This window comes from Homarus americanus, unplaced genomic scaffold, assembly GCF_018991925.1.
Source record: "Homarus americanus isolate GMGI-L3 unplaced genomic scaffold, GMGI_Hamer_2.0 scaffold14467, whole genome shotgun sequence".
Classification (NCBI taxonomy): domain Eukaryota; kingdom Metazoa; phylum Arthropoda; class Malacostraca; order Decapoda; family Nephropidae; genus Homarus; species Homarus americanus.
This window is the reverse complement of record NW_024733734.1, coordinates 5,991,330-6,015,407: the sequence shown is the minus strand read 5'-3', so window position 1 is coordinate 6,015,407 and position 24,078 is coordinate 5,991,330. Positions and strand designations below refer to the sequence as shown.

Sequence of the window (24,078 nt, the reverse complement as noted above, 5' to 3'; positions counted from 1 at the left end):
AAGTTGTGACCAAGTCCCAGGTTGTTCATCTGACTTTCTGCTTCATTTACACACAATTGCAGGGTCTCAATTGTTTCTCTTACTATTGACAACACAACATATATATATAATGTTTCTCACTTTTGATTTTTTTTTCATTTTTTTATTTCTTCATGGTTCTTATTATTATTATTATTATTATTATTATTATTATTATTATTATTATTATTATTACTAGCGGAATCGCCGACCTCCGGGCGGCTCTTTCGCTAGGCCACGGTAGGACGCCACCCTCCGGGAGGCTCCACATTGTCTCACTGTAGTGCATTAAGGTGTCTGCTTTAATCCTGACTTTGTACTCGTCAAAAGGCATGTTTTTAAATGACTATACACATGTGTTGCGCTCATGCAGCATTTCTTGGATAGATAGGACAATGTCATGTCTGACACCTTGAATGTTGCCACACCTGATAGTAGTCTGCTTTTCATGATCTCCCATGAAGTAGATTTGGAGGAACTTTGCCTGCTCATCTTCCAGTGGTAAGAGGGATTCTGCTTTGTGATAGCCTTGACCCTGGACTTTGAATGTGCAGTTTAAGACTATCTGGGATGTTAATTCTGAGCTTAGGATGGGGTTCACACTTGACATCAGCAACAGTGTATTCAGTAAGTATTGCATAATGATCACTGACTAGGTGGTCTGAGATGACGTGTTACCAAAGCCATCAGGTAACAATGCTATGCTGTGTATGGGTGACTTTAACTCTCGTCACACTGTCCTCGGTGATGTCCAGTGTAACTCTAATGGGAGGGTGTACGTAAATTACATCAGTAATCATAATATCACTGTATACGACACAGAAAAAGTGACACATCTGATGGGGGGCAGACTTGATTATACTTTTTTTTTTACTTTTTATCCCCTTCACCACTGATCGGCTCGTTAGCCGCTTGGGCGATCGGTCACGTCTCTGATTACTTTTCCTTTTCTTTTATCTTCTTCACCAAAAGATCGGCTCGTTAGCCACTTGGGCGATCGGTCATGTCTCTGTTATGCACTGTTGGCAAGTACTGGGCATGCACCGGCTCCTGAATGTACCTGAACCCTCTCCAGTGTTGGTCAAGTCTTGTCTTGAAAGAGCTCACACTCGGTGCCGTCATAACATATTCTGGTAGATTGTCCACATTCTCACTCCGAAAAAGTTTGCCCTCACAGGTTTCTGGACTTGCGGCTTCTTCAATCTTGAGCTGTGACCCCTTGTGGGGCGAGCGTCTGCCAGCTCCAAGTAAGGACACTCGACTGAGTAGTGCCCCTTGAGATGCTTATACATCTCAATTAGGTCACTCCTTACCCGTCTGTAGTATAAGCTAGGCAAATTCAGGGTAGTTGAGGTGCCGAAGCGCAGGCACCAGTCTGGTGACCCTCCTTTGAACATTTTCAACCAACTGATAGTCCCTAGTATATCTCGGGGACCAGACGAGGTGACAGTACTCCAGATTGGGAAGCACTTCACTCTTGAAGATCATTACAAGGGACGGACCGTCTAGATATCTGAACGACCTTATAGGATCTAATAATTTATTTGCCCAATTTACCTTCTTCTCGCAGTAGCCCGAGAACTTCAGCTCATTGTCAACATACACACCAAGGTCCTTCTCACATTCAGTCTCAAATAGTGCAGTTTCTTCATCCCGTTGGGACATATGATACGTCCCCTTGTGGTGGGGCGGGCGTCCAATCTTATTGTATGGCAGTATAAATCCCCCACTCACTGAGGGAGTTTTCCTCTTAGAAAGTGGCCAAAGAGGAAGTACTGTACCTAAATATGCCCAATGAAAATTATGGAGCACTGGTCTGCTTTGACTAGGAACATAAACATACAGGGGCGGATCTGGGGGGTCCTTTTCATCAGAAAATTCTAATACAGTACTTTTCCTTTAATGCAGCATTGTACTTAAGCGTTTTTGTATAGTAGAAAGTAATTACTATTGACCTCAGAATATCTCTTAATATCAAGTGCATATGGCCTCAAAATGCCCATGATGTTGGTCAGATTTCCCCCAAAGCCCCAACTGGCTGGGCTCGCTGAGCTCACTATGTTCCCCCATCTACAACTTATTGGACTCCCCCCCCCCTTTTTTTTTATTCCTGGATCCACCCCTGTCACATGATGCTGGAATTCAAATATAAATTTTGATAATTAGAAACAAAATAAAAGAGATTTATTTTTATGATTATGAGATCTTGAGTGACACTCATTCTTTCATGCACTGCCATTTTGTGTGGTAATGTTCTGTACTTATAAAAACAATGGGTGACACATTACAGTGGCAGCACACCCAGTTTAAAAATTCATTCAGGCAAGCGATTCGTGTTGTGGGTCATGTCATGTTGCCTCCCTGTAACAAAGCGTGTTGGGACTGTTGGCACTTGAGCCGGTGATACTATATAGCATGTGGTCTACCGCAATATCCGTAGTCTACGGACCTGACCTGACCTGACTACCTGAACACCAGGACCCTAACCAATCTTATAAAAGGGGTTAGGTTAGGTTATGTTTATTATTTACAAAGAATATGATACGAAGTTTATGTCATTAATATTATGCTATAATTCAACATCTTTATATGTTTTGTTTATATGATGATCTTTATTAAATTATTTATCACTATTTTGTTTTTTTATCATAAAATACTATATAATAAATAATACTATATAACAATACTAAATTGCAGCCTGCAGTGTAGATATCCCAGGTCGACCGCACGCTATAGTGTAAATGTCCCGGTAGACCGCACGCGATAGTGGCACCCTTGAGCCTTCGTTGTTGAGTGGCGGAAATTGGATAGTGAATGCATAAGAGCATCAAGATTGTCTAAGTGATATGAATATGTAAATCGATGTAGGATTTTTAATGTTATTTGCGATTGTATATTGAAATATTCTCCCTACTCGACCGCAGCAATATGCCGTGGGGATGCAACCGTAGAACCATTGCCATATGCCAAGATTTATTCAGAAGAATTTTAATGAGCATGTCCATGGCTGTGACTGGTTGACCAAAGGATGATCAGAGAGTTTAGTACTGTTCTTAGCTAGGACAGTCCAAAGTATTAACAAAGACCGAGGTTGAAACTGAAAATAAATTGAAGTAAACCAAAAAAATTGCGGCAAGCAACAAGCACGGGTACCTAGAAGAAACAGAGGTACATTATTGTTGCCACAAAGCAACTTTTTTTTCTGTTCTGTGTTTTCCAAAGGACTGTGATTACATATGATCCACCATTAACAGGGAGATACAGTTTACACAGTGATAGCACATAGAGATGCCAACAACTCGTCGAGAACAACTGAAAAGGAAAACAAGAGTAAATAATAGTAAAAAACAAGCCAAACTATCTCGGATGGCAACACTGGATGAACGAGGGTGCCAGCGAGGTCAAGATCAACAGGACAGCTAAGTGATTTTTAAATAATATTATCCTGTCCAGTCGTGGCGTGACCACATAAGGGGACAGACGTGCCCATAGGTGCTCTTGACTTCCCGATCGTCCCACAAAGGTCCCCTCAGCCGGCAAGTTTTTGTCAGCATGGGGGGTCGACATAAACGTCCCAGGAGTGGCTCTCTCATGGACGCAGACATCTCTGATACGGATGCCATCGCCAGACCCCAGTGATTATGACAGTGACGGCAATGTTTCTATGGGAAACACAAGCCAAAGTGGAAACACCAATGCCACGGACCCTATCACCCTGCCCTCTGCCAACCAGCCAAGTAAGCTGAATCTGCACTTCCCCAAGGACTCACTGAAAACCGTAGAGGAACGCTTTAAGTGGATGATGAAGTACTGCAGACAACACAGTTTCAACATTCAATTCCGACAAGGTAAAAACCGGAACTTTATCAAGTGTCAGACTCCTGAGGTCTATGAAACACTTAGTACTGTTGGCGTTGACGGGGTTGTCCTTGTGCCCCCCAGTAGACGCTGATGAATGTTGCCACATTCTAATGAAACGATTCCCCCTATACGCTGACATCGAAGATGCGCGTGACTTTAATTCTAGTATACTCAGTCGACATTACCGGGGGAACACCCCACAAGCGGCTGTTGTAGGTTATGCATCTAAGCTACTGTGCCGAGTAGCAACCTTGTAAATAAGCTACTGTGCCGAGTAGCATTTATATATATAATTACGTGGCAACACTGCACGTGTTATGTGGCAACATTGCCCCGAGGCTGCCATATGGCAAAGCAGTCTCAGTCTGACTGTGTGAGCCGTGCATGGCACACGCTAGTCACCACTTGTATTTCTCCTATCCCTTAATAAACGGACTTCAGTGTTACCCGGTGTTTCCCTACCCATCACTGCATTCTTCAGGGAACACTTGTAACCATCAGCTGTCATTGTCAAGTGGAAGGGAAGGGAATGCCCAACCACTGTGGAGGCCCATCCAATCCTCCCTCCACTTTATGCAGAACCCTATCATCCTGGGCCTGCTTTTTGTGTTATCTGTTCTCATTGGGGTCACACCTTCACTGCCTGCTGCCGGCATGATCGTCCCACATGTCGCTTCTGTTCACGTAACCATAACTCCACCGCTTGTGCCCAGAAAATCAAAGAGCACCTTAATAGGGGTGGTGTGCGCTATGTAGTTGATCCCAGGTGTTGTAAATGTGGCGGCCGGCACAATGCTGACTCACGGCAATGCCCCAATCGCCCGTCTGTCCCAGGGGAAAAGCCTCCCCAAAGGCCGCATCTACCACAACGCCCCCCCCCCCAGTCTACCGGGCCGCCTCCCTCTGCGTCCCCTCTGCCTCCAGTAACGCCTTCTTCAACAACACCTGCCCCTGCCTGGCCTCACCTGGCTGCAACACAGCAGTCTCAGTCGTCTCCTAACTCAACTACTACTGGGCCTTCTCCCTGTCTCTACTCTGACGCTGTCAGGCCTTGTGCTCCCACCGTGCCCCCCCACAACCCCCGCCAGTGATATGACACAGATCATATCCCTCTTTCAAGAATTTACCAACCGTATTGAAAACTCTTCGTTACACTGTACCACCATCTCCGACCTACTCTTGCCCTCTGTTGCCACCCAGTCACTCCCCTCTTCTGGTTTGACACAAGCTGGTAGTCACCCTGTGAGCCACCCCTGCTCACGGCCTACTCAGTGCCGGATTTAGACCTGTGGAGGCCCATGGGCAGCCTTTTTGTGGAGGCCCCCCATATTATAACTACCCAAGAGGGTGGGGTGGCGAGTGAAGCGAGCCTAAACATCTGGGAGTTCCGGGGGGCGCTGGGAGCCTAAACATTTGGGAGTTCCGGGGGGCGCTGTAAGTTCCCCGGGAAAATTTTGAAATTTGAACACTTCTTTGGAGAATTTTGAAGCCATATGCAGATATATTGAGGAAATTAGAACATTGAGAAATTTTTAATTAACTGTATATTTATTGATAGTGTACAAATTCCCAACACACACACACACACAAAAGTGACACATGACTGGAGTCATTCATGTGGTTTCAAGTCGACCAGCCTGATATAGCTACTACCGCACATGTCAAAAATTTTCAAGAGAATTCACAGAAAAGAATATATTATTAGTTATTATAGAGAGATGATTCTTTGCATTATTAATCAGATAAACCTCTACTCAAATAATGGTACTGTCCAAGAATGCATGTATAGGCTTCTTCAAGTCCAAGGTCAGATGTAATATGTGGAGGCCCCCAGATTGTGGAGGCCCCTGGGCAGCTGCCCACTTTGCCCACTCTTGAATCCGGCTCTGGGCCTACTCCATCGCTGGCGGCCTTCACTTCTGGTGTAGCGCCTACCGGGCCTGCCCTGGTGTGTCCTGCTGCCCCCGAGCAAAGTCCTGCCGTATCTTCATGGCACGTGGTGCCTCAACCTGTCCACCCACCGCAAGCTGCGCCCGCTCCTGTGTCTGTGCTGTCTCCACCAGGGCTACCTTTTGGACCTGAGGACACCACCTCCAGCTACCCATACCTCACCGGCATGTCGATGCACATGCCATCACAATCACACTAAAAGGTATGTTCCTCAATATTGTCAATGCTTATGTGCCTCCTTCCACCCTTACTGTACCTGTCCCACCACACCATATCACCTCCACCCCCACTGTACTCCGCCACGCCTAGTACATTGGCAACCCTGAGCCTGGCCGCACTGTTTGTAAACGTTGTGGTCAACCCGACTCTCACACCCTCTCTCACTACATCCTCACTTGCCCTATGACCTCCTCCTACAGGTCCCCAGCCGTTGCCAACACCTCTTCCCTCCCTGACCAGATATCCTTCCTCCTAGTGACAGGCCTGGCACTTGACATTATTAGGGACCTGCCACACTTTGCCATAAACAGATAAATTGTACTGTACCTGGAATTTTCACCCACACACTCATCATTCTGCCTCTTTATGGAACTTGCTGACAAAACCCATGACCCTTCTGGCTTTTACGCCCTTAATGCATGAGGCATAAAGGCAAGCATGAACTTTGCATGCTTCCCAGATGGGCGCTGTAAACGCTTCTGCGCTTCACCTTGCGCAGGATGTAAGGGGATGCCCAATTAACTAGCCCCCTCGGGGGCAATCTAAAAAGGAAAATCTAAATCTATTATCCTGTCACAGGAGTCGTGGGTTTAAAAGGTCCTTGACACTTAAGTCTTGACACCAAGGCACAAACGCAATTATCATAGTAATAATAATAATTATTATTAAGCCAATTTAATTATATCACATCATAAACTGCACTTTAGGCTGAGAAGATTCTTACCCAGATCGCACAGTAATGCAGAGGGAAGAGCACAAGAAGCTCCTGCAGGACTTGAAGCAGAAGAGGGAGGAGTTAAGGAAGAACGGGGACGGGTGTACTTGGGTTATACTCAGGGGGAGGGTAGTGGAAGCAAGTGTGCCGACACAGGGCCAGGGGGCAGCAGCGCACCCTCCACCCGCTCTAACCCCCAACCGGGAAGCGGCACCAGCTCCGCCTCCCGGAGAGAAGGAGGCGAGCACCGTGTAAACAATGACATTTCTAACCACACCCTGCAAAATACTGTGTACTTAGCAAATGCTGCAGCTTCTGAGAATGGGGGGGGGGAGGGGTTACTAATAAGAGCAGAGACGTTACCGAGAACAAATTATGGCTTGAATATCATGTACACTAATACTGACACGTTTCTTGATAAGAGAGAGGAGTTTGAAACACTACTGAGAGTACACCAACCAGATATTGTAGGAGTTGTAGAACTGTTGTACAAGAACTGGAGAATCGACCCAGAGGAATGTGAGTTCAGTATTGCTGAATATGACTCATTTACGAACCTTTCTCAAGAAACTTGCAAGAGGGGTGTGGTTATCTATGCTAGGCAAGACCTTAGAGCCAGCCAGGCGAGGGTACAGGGAGAGGATGTTTTTGAAGAGTCCAAGTGGTGTAAAATTAAATTAAAGGGAGGGGACTTACTTATCGTCGGGTGTATCTACACATCCCCAAACTGTGGCTCACTAAATCAAAGGAACTTAAGAATCTTAATAGACAACGCAGCAATGCTCAACCCTAGCCACCTCCTTATCATGGGGGACTTTAACTATGGTGACATCGTCTGGAGAAACGAGTCCACCCCAAATGACTTGAATAACCCTGGTACTCTTTTTGTAGAAACTCTGAGAGATAATTTTCTGTTACAACATGTTAGAGACCCGACACATTACAGAGGGGAGCAAACACCAAAGCCACTTGATCTCATCATAACAAACGAGGAGGGTATGGTGGCCAAACTGGAACACCTTGCCCCAGTTGGCACCAGTCACCATATAGTGTTGTCATTCAGATTTAAATGTTGCCTAGTTCAGGATAAGGCCAGGCCAAGGTGCAAATATTACAAGGGAAATTACAATTGGATGAGGGAAGAGTTGAGAGGTATCAACTGGCCTGATTCATTAAGGTACAAGAACGCAGACACTAAGCTGAATATCATAACTAGTAAAGTGACCCATTTGATCGCTAAATATATACCCAAGACCAAACCCAGTGCTTCTAGGAATACGAGGGGATCCCTACACATGAACCATCGGCGGTCGACAGAATTAAGAAGAAAACCCAGAAATTCAAGACGTGGGTTGGGTCAAACGATGAGCAAGACAGGAGGATGTATGCAAGAGCCAGAAACCAAGCAAAGATAGAGTGTGGAAGGGCTGAAAAGGAGTTCTAGAGGCTGGTTGCAAGCGAGGTCAAGTCAAACCCAAAGGCGTTTTACCGCTATGCAAAGACGAAATTGAAAACGCGAGTAGGAGTATCAGACCTGAGGCTTGAGGATGGTAGTTACGCAGATTCTGACCAGGATAAAGCTGAGGCATTGAACAGCTTCTTTTCCTCGGTGTTCACAAAAGAGGATGCAACTAACCTTCCTGTGTTTGAGGACAGACGGTTCAACACAGCACTGACACACATTGTGTTCACAGAAGAGGGTATTAGAAATAAACTGTCCAGGCTAAAGGTCCATAAGAGTCCCGACCCTGACATGGTGCATCCTAGAGTGCTAAGAGAGTTGTGCAACGAGCTTGCCGAGCCCCTGAAGATCCTGTTTTGTAAATGCCTGGATGAACAAATGATCCCCAGTGAATGGAAAGTGGCTTATGTGAGTCCTATCTTCAAGAAGGGCGATTGTCACTCCATGAACAACTATAGACCAGTGAGCCTGACCAGCATAATATGTAAAGTACTTGAGAGTATTATCAGAGATGCCGCAATGAAACATCTAATAAGAAACAACCTTGTAAAGGATTGCCAACACAGTTTTATGCCGGGGCGCCCCTGCTTAACACAATTGCTCAAGGTATTGGATATTTGGACCCATATTCTGGAAAGCGGTGGTAATATCGACAATACTTTTTTTTTTTTTTTTACGAGGATTAGCCCACCACAGGTCACTGACCCACATTGGGGCCTGGGGGCGAAAATTTTTAATAATAATAATAATAATAATAATAATAATAATAATAATAATAATAATAATAATAATAATAATAATAATAATAATAATAATAATAATAATAATAATAATAATAATAATAATAATAATAATAATAATAATAATAATAATAATAATAATAATAATAATAATAATAATAATAATAATAATAATAATAATAATAATAATAATAATAGTCACAATAATTCATAATAAATAAAATTTATGATAAAACGAACAAAAATAAAATAATAAAATAATGATAATAATAATACAGAAACTGTAATAATAATAATAATAATATTAATAATAAAGAAATGTAAATAAAAAAAAGATCAAAAGTGAGAAACGATATATGTATGTTGTGTTGTCAATGGTAAGAGAAACACTCGAGACCCTGCAATTGCGTGTAAATGAAGCAGAAAGTCAGATCAGCAACCTGGGACTTGGTCACAATTTTCGTGATGCCATATGGCAGCAGGGTCTACCATTGGACAACACATTATGCTTCCAATATCTTCCCAGGCGGTAGTACCTCCCTGTTTGGTAGCTGCCTACTACCAAGGCTTTAGACAGTGTACCCCATGAAAGGCTGAAAATCAAACTGGAAGGGTACGGAATTCGGGGAAATGTCCTAGCGTGGATAGAAGACTTTCTACATGACCGCAAGTAGTGTGTGGTGATTAATGGCATGAAATCGTCATCTGTACCTGTCACAAGTGGGGTACCACAGGGCAGTGTATTGGGCCCGCTGTTGTTTGTTTGTTTCATAAATGACATGCCTGACGTTGTACACTCTTCCATACAAATGTTTGCCGATGACACCAAGTTATTTCGGGAAATTAAGAACCAAGCGGACTGTGAAGAGCTGCAGAAGGACCACTGTGGGCTCCAGGAATGGTCGAAAAAATGGCTGCTGAGATTCAATGTCACGAAGTGTAAGAGGATGCACCTGGGGCGTACCAACGGTAAGGAGGCGTATCATATGTCCTGTAGTGGACTTCTCCCCTACAACTGCGTATCCGCATTTCAATGTCACCGTATCCTAGCAACCGAGCCAAAGACCGGTTACTTCTCGGGTTTTCCCAACGTGACTCATAGATGACTCACGGCTGCTGGGTATATAAGCTCTGTCTCTCCATTGAGATTCATTCCGGCCTCTCTACTTGAACAAGCAACACCACCTCCGCCGCTGCCTGGCGGCCCTCGCCTTCTCCTCGCCTGCCTGGCGGTCCTCGCTCCCGCCAGCGAGCATGTCCTTCTCTGAGCTTCCTCACCAACCAACTCTCATTCTGCCCATCTTCCTGAACAAGCAACACCTCCTCCAGCAAGCTCCACGCTGTCAGCATTCATTCAACCAGGAGGCCAGCAACAGGCAACATCTTCTCTAACGAAGCTCCTGCACATCTACCTCCTACAACACGCTACTCACCGAACGTCTCTACTGAGCAGCCCCTCACCACACGGCACCTCCAGCACCAGACTGTCTATCATATAACTTATATTATACAAGAAAACCACCTTAGAGTTTCCATCCATCCTGAGTGCTAGACAACATTATATCTCGATACCCCTACAGTCCCAAAAGGACGAAGAAACTGCACTGTTTGAGACTGAATGTGAGAAGGACCTAGGTGTGTATGTTGACAATGAACTGAAGTTCTCGGGCCATTGCGAGAAGAAGGTAAATCAGGCAAATTAATTATTGGGTCTTATAAGAAGGTCATTCAGATATATAGACAGTCCGTCCCTCGTAACGATCTTCAAGAGTGAAGTGCTTCCCCATCTGGAGTACTGTCACCCCGTCTGGTCCCCGAGATATGCAAGGGACTGTCAGTTGGTTGAAAATGTTCAAAGGAAGGCCACCAGACTGGTGCCTGCACTTCGGCACCTCAACTACCCTGAGAGATTGGAGCGCATGAACTTGCCTAGCCAATACTACAGACGGGCAAGGGGGGACCTAGTTGAGGTGTATAAACATCTCAAGGGGCATTACTCAGTCGAGTGTCCTTACTTGGAGCTGGCGGACGCTCGTCCCACATGAGGTCACAGCTCAAGATTGAAGTGGCCGTAGTTCCAGAAAACTGTGAGGGCAAACCTTTTCGGAGTAAGAGTTGTAAACTCTTGGAACAATGTATCAGAAAGTGTTGTGTCGGCACCGATTGTGAGCTCTTCAAGACCAGACTTGACCAACACTGGAGTAGGTTCAGGTATATTCAGGAGCCGGTGCATGCCCAGTACTTGCCAACAGTGCGTAACAGAGACGTGACCGATCGCCCAAGCGGCTATCGAGCCGATTATTTGGTGAAGATGATAAAAGAAAAAGAAAAGTAACAGAGATATGACCGATCGCCCAAGCGGCTAACGAGCTGATCAGTGGTGAAGAGGATAAAAGAAAAGAAGAATATACACCTACCTAACTGATACAACATACGTAGGCTTTATACATATACACCTAATTAACAGAAAACTCTTCATACTATACTGTACTATACTGTGAAATTTCCTTTGACTGCCTTTTGCATTAAGTGGATACAGCATTTATATTTTGTCTTGAGTGTTGTTTGTTCATATCATGACAACCACAGTCCACCTACCATAGCTCTGAATGGGTAGTTAACTTTACAAATAGGGAAATAAGAGCAGTCAAGTGAGTGCCTGCCAAACTACCTCCTTCTGTATAAAAAATGGGCGTAGTTTACAATGTGGTTTATCTGCACTGCCCCTAGCAGGTCATGAAGTCTACAGGACCTGACTAGCCTAGTCTTCAGTAGTTAACTGACTAGATCTGTCTCCAGATACTGACCTTAGTTGCCCTGTCTGAAGTTATTGATTTTAGTAAGCAGAATTTCAAGACATTCCCTTGTAATGACCATGGTCATACACGTCAGTTAACGTAAAATCAGACGATTCATATTACGCTCAATAGCCCACAAAACATGTAGCTATGCTCTCTTTATTTGAATTTCCCATCTGAGGAGTCCGCTTTCTCATCGCGTCAGGACGCCTGAGTCCTCCGTTTTATCTCAATCTTAGAATGCACCCGAGACTTCATTATTCCTTAGTAATGACAGAATTTACTTTTACTTTTATCCTCATCACCACTGATCGGCTCGTTAGCCGCTTGGGCGATCGGTCACGTCTCTGAGCAGTTTTCCTTTTCATTTATAATTGCAACTTTGGTTACAATTGGTGAGGCAACCTAGATATGTCTGTTTACAGTTGGAACATTCAAGATCCATTGTGAGTTGTGTTGAAAGCTTCAACTGTCCTTATTGTTAGTAAGACCTGTCAAGTAAGTGAGTGACGAGTTTGTCAATCTGAATGGCATAGCTTTATGTCGTCCGTGGGGATATCCATGAATTTCCGATTGCTACTGAAGTTATATTATTTTGTTGCCCAAACATCAGGGAATCTGATGTTTGTAGTTTAGTTAGTGTCAGTTGTCTATTTTAGAAAGTCATTAATCTACTGAAAAGATTCTGTCAAACTCAAAATCTCCAAGACCTAACGGCTGTTCTTCCTGGGCAGTGGTCTGTGGTTTCCGGCAAGTAGAGTTGTTAGTGCGTATGTAACTCCATTTCACCTCTTTCCTGACAAACTCAATCTCTGAGTAGATTATAAAAATAGACGTAGAAAATTAGCCTGACCTGTGACACTGACGGTCACAGCTAGGTGTACAGCGACCAATTTGAATAGAAGGTCTGTTGTTGGTGAGATTAGTCCTTCTGGTAGGGATATGTGGGCCGGAAGTGCCCCAGGCTCGCATATATATACGGATGCACGAGGAAAAATCACACTCTCGTGACTTCCTCAACGCATCTCCAGGTATGTGAACGATTGTTTTCCGCCGTCATGTTAAGTCAGTTTAACTCAGTCGATTTTGTGAATATCAGTGTTCATGTTTTAACATAGTAATATATCCTGTGCCAAATAAGTCGAGCAACGTAAATATCATCTGCATCGTTGCCAGACGTATGCTTTGTATAGTTGAAGTTAGACATACACTTTCGTGACTTCCTCAACGCATCTCCAGGCACTGTTTGTGTTGGCACCACTATTGAGGTTCGGTAGCCGCCTATGGGCAAGATGGTTCTTGAAGGATGTCTTTAATATGGTCAGATTAGAATCCCAGGACAAGATTTCTCGGGAAGCACCATAAAGACACACTGCCACGAGTCTACCTCCCCAGGCGCTCCCTTGCCAGCGAGCCTCGGCTCAGCTGGGTACAGTAAACAACTCTCTTCCCTCGTGGACGCACTCTTGTCTGGTCCATTGATCTTGGCTATATGTATGGAGCAGTATTAATATCTATGGTTGGGGATGACTAGCAGAAATATAATATCCCAGGTTAAGTATTGAACCCATGGATGTTGGTTTTACCAGCAGTACTGTTGATTGTAGTATTTGAGTTTTCCACCCAGGTGTACTACCACTGAATGAGCATTAAAGTACCATGTTGTTCCTTCCGAACTGACAGGATGTGTTTGATGTTGTTCTAATTGTGGAGTTTGTCAAGTGTGTTACGTATTTATCTGTAATGACCATGAAGTAATACCCTGAGTGTATAATGCTATAATCAAGAAATGATCTATTTTACTATTCAAGATAAAGTCCGACCAAGGGGGTCCAGTCTTGTCTGAGTGAACTTAATTAACATCTTATTCATTCCCTGTGATAATACATATTAAATTAGTAAATTACGAGTATCACCACTCTATTCCTTTCACACATTGGTTCTCAGAAAATAATAGTAGTAACTCTCGTGCCTAAACTCGCTAACACGCTACCTAACCATTCCTTGAGACATGTTATATTCTAATAAAAGTCTGGGTGGTGGCAGGCTACCATTGTAAGTATAATAAGTGTTGTACTAAGAATGACATGGTTCCCAAGACTAATCCATGGTTAAGAATATAATAAAACAGAGTATACTCCAGCAAGGTAAGGACATTGAAATTTAGAAAATATAATATATACAGTATATGAAAAGAAATAAAAAGAAAGAACATTGCCTTGGAAAATATAATCAGAGAAATATGAGTCACTTATATAATAATATAAGCAAGAATATAAAGTATATATATAAAGTATTGAAGAATAATAACAGAAAAGAATAATCTGGAAGATAAAATATGAATTAAGGAAATCGCGCTCTTACACCCTGACCATACTTAAGACTATGAATTTGTTGGCTCTGGCCTTAAATTTTGTTTTACTGGACCAATGCTTTCACTCAGATCATCTGACCCCCCAGATATGTCAAATTCAACCGAGATAGCCAGGGAGTGGGATCTGGGCTTACTGGTAAATTACTTACCGAGAAGTGGAAAAGGACGCAGATGAGGGCACCAAGGCAGGAGACAACATTATACTTGAAGGCAGTGAATATGGAGACCAGAGCTGACCGGCCCTCACGTATGAGTGTGGGGACACAGGTGATGTTCTCCTTCCTTGAGGTGAAGGGCGCTGCCACAGATGCCTCGGCTGATGACAGAGAGATGCCTGTGTCTGCCACCTTCAGTGCCCCACAGTCATTGCAACCATCACCACACATAGCAACATAGCGCCTGTGAAAATGTAAATAGATCAACAGGTGTTTCCTTATGAAACTATACTACTATACTGTATATACATATTTTCATTAGTGGGCTTTTCCTTAGGAAATTTTAAACGAACAAGGAAAATTTTTGCCAACGCGTAGACATGCAACTTTACTTTCAGATATTTCAAAGAAAACTATCTTAATTTTTTATGTAAACTAGTTTACAAAAATTAAAGGGTTAATTAATTTTAAAGGATGATTAAAAAATATAAAATGAAAACACTAGAACAACAAAGAGAATAATTAAACTTAAAAGTTAACAATATAATTAATAACTCAAGAGAACTGTTATTAACCATCGTTAATGAAATCAAATCAAGATAGAACCATTCACGTATTGATAAGTGAAAAACCATGTAGTGGATACTCTCCCCTACAACTGACAAGCCTAACCGTCTAGAGTCTAGACTCTCATCAAGTTTCTCTGACAAGTCTCGCCGTCTAGACTCTTAGAGTCTAGACTAAGGGGGGCGATGCTTACTTCCGTTCTACGTCCGCTGGACGTGTATATAAACTCCCAGTCTCGCCGTGAAGTGGACATTGCTCCACAAGGTGGATAGCCCACCTGCTGTTAACCTCCTCCTCTATTTCCCACTTCTGAACTTTACCTTGTACTGTCCCCTTCTTGCACTCTCAGAGCTAATGCTCTCTTCTCTCCGTATCACCGACCGACCGAAGTGGACATTCTAGCTACAGCCATGCAACACGCAACACCTCCTCTTAAGAAGCTCCTGCACAGCAACTCCTCTACCGCGCAGCAACTTCCCAGCGCCAGACTGTTTTGTATATAATATATTTATATAGCATAAGAAAACCGCCATAGCTGAGTTTCCCTTCTCACCTCCATCCTATGTGCGATTCCACATCACGAAACCCCACAACCACCTACTGTATGAGTGTAACGATGTGCTGTTTTTTTTTTTTTTTTTTGTCAATTAGACGCATTATGCTTTCAACAGAATTGTTATATCTGTTGATAATATTTAGATTATTATCTGTGTGGTGTCAAATTCCATTTTAAAAATTGGAAATAACATGACTCCTTGTGCTGGCTGGCCTGTCGGCTGTCACTGCTGTGTGGAACGGTCAGTAAACGTGGAGACAAGACGAGGCACTTGTGTTCTGGAAGGACACTCGCAACAGGCTTTTCCCTGTTAATTATTTATTCACATTTAAGGTTCTATTTTTAATGGAGTTACCACATTCCATGTTGTTCATTGTATAATCTCTTATCATTATATTGTTATGAAATGTCCACTGCCCAGCCATTGTTGTTACTGAGTCATGACTCGTCTTGATGTTAAGTCATTATATACTGTACTAACATTTCTCTCGACGAAACAATGTAATTTGTGTGGACAGTCTCTTCAGTACCACCGACAATGCAAATGGCCTCAATCTCAATTTCGTGAAATTTTCTCTTTGACAGCCAAGGATCACCAGTTTCTTGTAAGCAAATCATTACTGTATACACTCTAGAAAAACAGATGGGGTAGCCCTGAGTAGCCCCCTAGAGCTCACACTTGCCAATGCATTTTTTCCTTTAATGAAAATATATACTGTACATAGTTACAAGAATTACCAGTTGTAAACTGAGGTTTTCAGACCATTGTGAGAAGGTAAATTAAGCAAAGAAGCTAATAGGTCTTGTAAGATGGGTGTTCATGTACCTAGAAGGTTGTCCTTCATAATGGTCCTAAAAAGTGAGGTGCTTTTCCGTTTGGAGTATTGTTACACCATCTGTTCCCTGAGATGCTCTAGACACTGCCAGTCAATTCAAAATATCCCAAAAGAGGGTCACCAGGTTGTGCCTCAGGTACCCAGAGAGATTAGAATGCCTGCATTTGCCTAAGTGATACTATAAACAAGCAAGGGATGACTTAATAACATTCTAAAATCACTCAGTCGAGTGTTCATACCTGGAACTAGTGGAAGCCCACCACACTACGTTTTACTTTTTGTTACTTTTATCCTCTTCGCCGCTTGGTGACAGCCTTAGGTTGAAGAAGCCACAAGTTCAGGAGGTTGGCAAGGCAAACTTTTTTGGAGTGAGAGTTTTGAATTCTTGGAATAATTTGGCAGAGAATATTGTGATGACAATGAGTATAAGCTCAGTCAAGAACAAACTTGACCAACACTGGCACAGGAGATACATTGAGGAGCCAGTGCATGCCTAATACTTGCCAACAGTGCCTAAAAGAGACATGACCGACCTCCCGCTCAAGTAGCTAACAAGCCAATCAGTAGCGAAGAGGGGAGCAACACCCAAACCACTGGACCTCATCATAACTAAAAAGTAGGATAGGGTGGTCAAGCTGGAACATCTAGCCCCCGTTAGCACCAGTCACCATGTCACGTTATCCTTCAAATTTAACTGTTACTTGGTTCATGACAAAACCAGGCCAAGGTTAAAATATTACAAGGGTAATTACGACGGGATGAGCGAGGAGATGAGGGGTATTCACTGGCCTGACTCACTAATATATAAGAACGCAGACACTACGCTGAATATCATAGTCATTAAAGTGAACCATCTGACCGATAACTATTTACCCAAGACCAAACCAAGTGCCTCCAGGAAATCAAGGAGAGCGTTACATATGAACCATGCGGCGGTCGACAAAGTTAAAAAGAACAAACTCAGTCATTCAAGACGTGGATTAGGTCAAATGGTGAGCAGGACAGGAGGTTGTATGCCAGGTCCAGGAACCAAGCAAAGTCAGAGTGCAGAAGGGCTGAAAAAGAGTTCCAGAGGCAAATTGCAAGTGAGGTCAAGTCAAACCCAAAGGCTTTCTACCGCTAAACAAAATCGAAACTAAAAACGAGATTACGCGTATCAGTTCTGGGGCTTGAAGATGGTAGTTATGCAAATTCTGACTAAGATAAGGCGGAGACATTGAACAAATTCTTTTCTTCGGTGTTCACAAGAGAAGATGCGAGCAATCTTCTTGCGTTTGAAGATAGACGGTTCGACACAGCGCAGACGCACATTGTGTTCTCAGAAGATGGTATAATAAATAAATTGTCAAAGCAAAAGGTTCATAAAAGTCCTTGGTCTGACATGGTGCATCCAAGAGTGTTAAGAGAGTTGTGCAACGAGCTAGCTGAGGCGCTTAAGATTCTGTTCTGTGAATGCCTGGATGAGTAAAAGGTTCCCAGTGACGAATATGGCTTATGTGAGTCCTATATTCAAGAAGGGCTATCGTCACTCCACGAATAATTATAGACCAGTGAGTCTGAAAAGCATAGTGTGTGTACTAGAGAGCATTATAAGATATGCCATGATGGAACATTTACTGAGAAGCAACCTTGTAAAGGACTGCCAACATGGTTTTATGCTGGGATGCTCCTGCTTAACACAATTACTAAAGGTACCGGATGTTTGGACCCAAATTATACAACTTGGCGGCAATATCGACAATGTATACCTAGATTTTGCCAAGGCTTTCGACAGCGTACCCCATGAAAGGCTGAGAATTAAACTGGAAGGGTACGGTATTCGGGGAAGTGTCCTCGCGTGGATCGGAGGTTTTCTTCATGACCGCAAGCAGTGTGTGGTGATTAATCTCACGAAATCGTATTTTGTACCGTTTGTTGTGTGTTTATTTCATAAAGGACATGTCGGAAGCTAAACACCCCTCCATACCAATGTTTGCAGACGATACCAAGTTATTCAAGGAAATTAAGAACCAAATACCCTAAAGAGCTCCAAAAAGATCTGTCAGCTTCAAGAGTGGTCGAGCAAATGGCTGCTAAGATTCAATGTCATGACGCGTAAGAGGATGCACCTAGGTCGAACCAACAGTAAGGAGGCGTATCACAAATCCCAACGGGAAGAAGAAACTGCATTAATAGAGACAGACTGTGAAAAGGACCTGGTGGTGTATGTTGACAATGAACTGAAGTTCTCGGGCCATTGTGAGAAGAAGATGAATCAAGCGACTAAACTTGTAGGTCTTATAGGAAGGTCGTTCAGATATCCAGACAGTCCATCCCTCGTAATGATCTTCAATAGTGAGGTACTTCCCCGTTTGGAGTACTGTCATCCCGTCTGATCATCGAGATATGCTACGGACTGTCCGTTGATTGAAAATGTCCAAAGGAGGGCCACCAGACTGGTGCCTGCACTATGACACCTCAGTCATACAGAGAGATTAGAACGCCTGCAACTGCCTAGCTTATATTACAGACGGTCAAGGGGTGACATAATTGAATTGTATAAACATCTCAGAGGGCACTACACTGTCGAGTGTCCATGCCTGAAGCTGGCGGACGCCCACCTTCCAAAGGGTCGCAGCTCAAGGTTGAAGAAGGCACAAATCCAGAAACTGTGAGGGCCAACTTATTCGGAGTGAGAGTTGTGAACTCTTGGAACAATCTGCCAGAGTGTGTTGTGACGGCACCTAGTGCGAGTTCCTTCAAGAGCAAACTTGACCAACACTGGAGCAGGTTCAGATACATACAAGAGCCAATGCATGCCCAGTACTTGCCAACAGTGCATAACAGAGACGTGACCGACCGCCAAAGCGGCTATCAAGACGATCATTGGCGAAGAGGATAAAAGTAAAAAAGTAAAGTAAAAGAGCCGGTGTAGGAAAACATGTGAAAAATAATATCCTCCCTTGGGTGAGATGACTCAAAGAGAAAGAGAAGAATAAGGGACAGTACCCAAGATTTTGGAGGGTCTCCACAACAGTGACCTTCTGTTCAGGCTTCATCCTGGCAAAGACTCGGCCTTTGTGCAGTAGCCGATGAAACAAATTTTTATCCTGACTGTTGGCGATCAAGTCGAAAGTCTTTCCATCTGTAGCCAGTGCGTAGTTATCATTTCTCACAGAGATCATTTTTTGCTGGAATAAACAATAATGGCTGTATAATTCAGTTTGTATTAATGATGTGTACAATTCATAATTTTCAAATTGTGGCAATGTGGGAGTATTATATAAGGAAAGCCTTCAGTGAATTATTTTCAACATCTTTATTACTATTTAAAGAACCAATACACATTGGTGGCTAATCTTGTATAGCGATGCTAATATCGTGATGTGAGGTTGTACATGTCCTCATAATTCTCAATGCTTCAGTTATCCCAAAGTTTCTTGCAGCAAATTTTCCTTTGAACCTAAAATATAATTTTGAAATTTTGGATTACTAAGAAAACAGTTACTGCTTCCTAGTCAATATTTGACCCAGTTACCTAAAACAAATACATCTTGATCTCCTTTGATAAAAATAATAATCTGAAGTACCTGTGAGTCCAGATTTATGTAGATGTTCTAGGTTCAAACAATGAATTCACTCACTGAGTGAAAAAATAATCACAATACATTGTGGACACAACAAAATAACCAGAAAGGAAATTTTTGAGTCGTAGGTTTTTCCTGACAGCCACAACGCATTCTGGATAGTCTCAAAATTCCTCTAATCTAATCTGACCTAACCTGACCTAGCCTGACTGAGTGAATAAAATACAATTGATCTCCCTAGGGTGTCTGAAGTTCAGTTTATCTCCCTGGGGTTTTAAGCACAGTTGATATCACGGTGACGCCAGAGTATCCAGCATGACATAACGACGACCTTAGGGATCAACTGAACAACACAATGCTTCTTCTAACTATATCAACTCCCTTCACAGTTGTGAATCCATTTAAAAGCAGCTGATATCATTACAACTCTTTCAGAGTCAGAGACCCAAAACCTTCCCACGGGAAAATTAAATATACAGTATGCTGCGCAGTACTGTAGTCTCCCTTTCAAGTTAGCAGCAAGCTCCCTATGTATTATCTGGAGAAAATGTAGACACCTCACCTGGTTATGCAGCCTTCCCACAGAGTCAGCATCATAGTAGAAGACTTTCAGATGCTGTGCTGCCTTAGCTGAGGCTGCCTCCACGACTGCCTTCACAACAATCAGTTGAATGCCTGCCTGCACCATTCCACTCTGACGGGCCACACTTAATGCTGTCAACAAGTTATCCCCTGAAAAACAGGTCTTGTAAGATTGGTTACAGTGTAATATGGGAGAGTGATTTATTAATTTTTTTCTCTTAATAAAAATTTTATGTACTCTTAAAAGTACAGCCACCTCTATCTAATTTCTCATCTCACATAAGCTTAGCAAAGGAACTAGTGATGACAGGCAACGGTTGGTATCACTTGTATCATGTTTTCCAGTTCTTGTAGAGAAAAAATATCATCTTTATTCTTAATGCTTTAATAGTTTTGTTCTGAACTGCTGAGTTCCTCTTCCACAAGGCTTTGGGGTGTCCATTTGGCCCCTTGTTAACTTCACACAACCTACACTAACTCATCAGCAGCACAGTCATTCTTAATCTGGGTCTGAAATACTAGTGTAAGTAATGCATTTTAACCACGAAGTGTACAGTTGACAGTGTGTGTGTGTGTGTGAAAAGAAGAACCCTGAACCAGTTTGTCAGGAGCTAACCTGTGACCATGACAGTTGCGAGGCGCGCCTTATGGAGGATGGCCAAGACAGGTGCGGTTTCCACTTTGAGCTTGTTATGTAACAACACCAGACCCAGGAATGCTGATTCATCTTCCAGTTCCTCACGTGGGCACACCTCCACCTACCACAAAAACATAATAGTATCTTTCACAAATTCTTACAACAATCAACTACAGTAGTTGCTCGCCATCTAATACTCCAATCAATCACTCAATCAATCAATCAATCAATCATTCAAAGTGTATCATCCTCATGTTAAAGGGTTGGTGACCACAGTCCTCTGCCAATAGTAAGCAATTTATGATCCTAATCACATATTCAGTATAAATTCACATAGAAATTGGAATGATAAATTTAATCAGGAGTCATATACTGTACTGCAATGTCAAGCACACCAGAAAGAAAAGAGAGCTCTGAAGAAATAGATTCAGTATATGGTTTAACAGTCACAAAATTCAGTCAATAAATAATATAATTATTTCACTGGTAGTTCAAGTTGGGAATAACAGTCTAATAATATTCAAAACTAAATTAAATTTTCATATTTACGAGCAAATTATTTACTATTGAATGTTGTTAATGTGTTTGCTTAATTTTCTAAAAAAAAATGGTATGAGATTAACTTACCTAGCTATCAATATTTTCTCCCGTCAACCTGCTGCCATAATGAACTGATAGAACTCAAATATGGTAACTGAGATACAAGGTTCACGCCCTCTAACTGTGTACTGTACAGTGTATATAAATATAGTTGATCACATTTATTTTTTGTGCACATGGTTGGACTTTAATTATGATAACTCCAATTTGTTTTATTACTGTAGCTATAAAGCCATAATAAACCTCAAAATATAGGAGCAGGGAGAAGCTGACATAATTAAATAGCATTAGCGTATATGCCACAGAAAGTAAAAGATAATGCATAGCAATTACCTGGCCCAAGGTGAGTCCCTCCCTCAGAGTCTTGCCCGCCACAGCTAGCACCCGCAGTCCCTGTCGTGTATACCACTCCAGCGCTGCCTCCATGATGCCAGGCACTGATAGTACAGTATAACAAACTCAGATCCATAATACGTACATTTACTTTGGCAGTAAAAATAAACAAATTCTCTTAACTTAACAAAGCTACATTTTGCCCCATTGTTATAAACTACTTTAAATATCATGCTATGTTATAGTGTAGTGGACTTCTCCCCTACAAACGCTGTTTGTCGCTGAGTAGCCGACCCCACGAATTCCCCAGTGTGTGCCTCGTGGTCTAGGTCAACCAGCGCCGCCCACGGAGCGGGGGTCAACTTCTAAGCCCGGCCTACCCCTGCTATTTAAGACCTGACCTCGTGGTGACCTGCCTCTTCAACATTCGCCAGCCAGCCTTCGCCGTGAACGGACCTCTCTTCTGACCCTTCACTGCTAAAGCCTGCCAGCCTGTCTTTAACCGTTGACGACCCGAACGAAAACGACCACCTCACCACCATTACTCACACACCCAGGAAGCTCGTTCCAGACAACGCCCTTTCTGTGCCTCCCCACTGATCAGGGGTGACTCCTGATCAGAGGTGGCCCTGATTGGGAGATCTGTAACGGCTTTCTGCAGCGGACTTGGGTTAAGTAATTTTGCCAGAAAAAGCTTAGTATATACAGTCCACAAAATATAATTCTTACCATACAAATAATGAATGAAAATATGTTTTTAAACAACAGTAGCTTAATATTTTCATGTTCTGACCTATTGTAAACAAATAAAAAGGAAGAATACTGTATTAATAATAGGTACTCTTCGATGATGAGGTAATGGCTGAGTTGATTGGGAGAGGGTTGAAAAGTGGTGGGGGTGCTCCTCTTGGTGATGTACTTGTCATGCCTCATATTCTTGTACTCCTTGCTCAACTTCTTGGACCATTTGCATTTCTTACTCATTTCCCCTTGTTCCTCTTGCTGTCTAATCACAAGCTGACCAAGCATATGATGTATATTATAGGTTGGATAAGTGATGTAGTGTTGGCAGCAATAGGACACTAATCAATCCTTGCTCATTGGATATCATGTTATCAGTCTTAGCTTTGTTATGAACCCCTCCACCAATTGTCATGATCTACCTACCCAGCACTACGAACCACGCCATCTATTGTCCTGATCTACCTACCCAGCACCACGAGCAACGCCATCTAGGGACGAGACACGAGTATGACTCGTCTTAGTTACCACTCCGGGGTTTCCCTTCTCCATATCCTGGTTGTTGCGTCACTTCCTCCAAGTCTTCTTTGTCAGCTCGAGTTCGAGGAGAGAGCACTACACTCTGGGAAGTGACCACAGGATCACCTATCCTCTAAACCTACGGCACAGTGACTACCTACCGTCTTCTACAATACTCAGCCTTACTCGTCAGCCATCTCAGCTCCTCACTTAAGTATTTGTAATCTTGTATTGCCTCTCCCACCTCCACCTTGCTTCACGATTGTTTTATGTTGTATTAATATGTATATACTGTTAATGTTTAGGTTAAGTTTGGTTAAGGGTAATTTATAGGAAGCTGAATATTTTGGTTAAGGAATTTATGGTACTTTATTATACACAACAAAAACTCGCATCCTTTGGTTACCCTTTTATAGTCCGATTGTCTTTGTTTTTTTATTGTTGTTACCAGTTGTAATCTGGGTAGACTTTTAACTATATTCTAAATCCCCAACTCTTAACAGCTTGTATAATTGCCAGGCTAATGAGCACATGGCACTGAATCTTGTCGTCTATCCAGATTAACAGCCCTAATCTTAAGCTTCCTTGAGAACCGATCCATGGCAGTTGTTGTCGAGGGATCGATCTCTCGCTCTTTCTCTTCCAATAGTGGAGTCCCACGGGGTTCTGTTCTTTCACCTGCTCTCTTCCTTCTTTTTATCAATGATTTACTTCACACTACAACTAATTCTATCCATTCTTATGCTGATGATTTTACTCTTCACTCTTCTTCACATTTTCCCCTTCCACCCTAACTCTCAAACTAAATCTGTTTCTAGAGCTGTGTCATAGGTTGAGTTAGGCTTACCC

General features: G+C 42.8%; 1 protein-coding gene across 6 annotated transcripts in view; it reads right to left on the bottom strand.

Annotated features, from left to right (window-relative positions):
• Positions 1-24,078, bottom strand: part of LOC121869952 (polyamine-transporting ATPase 13A2-like) — a 193,532-nt gene that overhangs the window by 24,268 nt on the left and 145,186 nt on the right. For all 6 annotated transcript variants that reach the window (XM_042371553.1, XM_042371556.1, XM_042371557.1 and 3 more), the window contains 5 exons: positions 21,970-22,073; positions 21,016-21,157; positions 20,380-20,549; positions 19,240-19,421; positions 14,287-14,536 (listed from right to left, as the gene is read on the bottom strand). In XM_042371553.1, the coding sequence (XP_042227487.1) occupies positions 14,287-14,536; positions 19,240-19,421; positions 20,380-20,549; positions 21,016-21,157; positions 21,970-22,073 (848 nt within the window). The remainder of the gene's footprint in view (positions 1-14,286; positions 14,537-19,239; positions 19,422-20,379; positions 20,550-21,015; positions 21,158-21,969; positions 22,074-24,078) is intronic.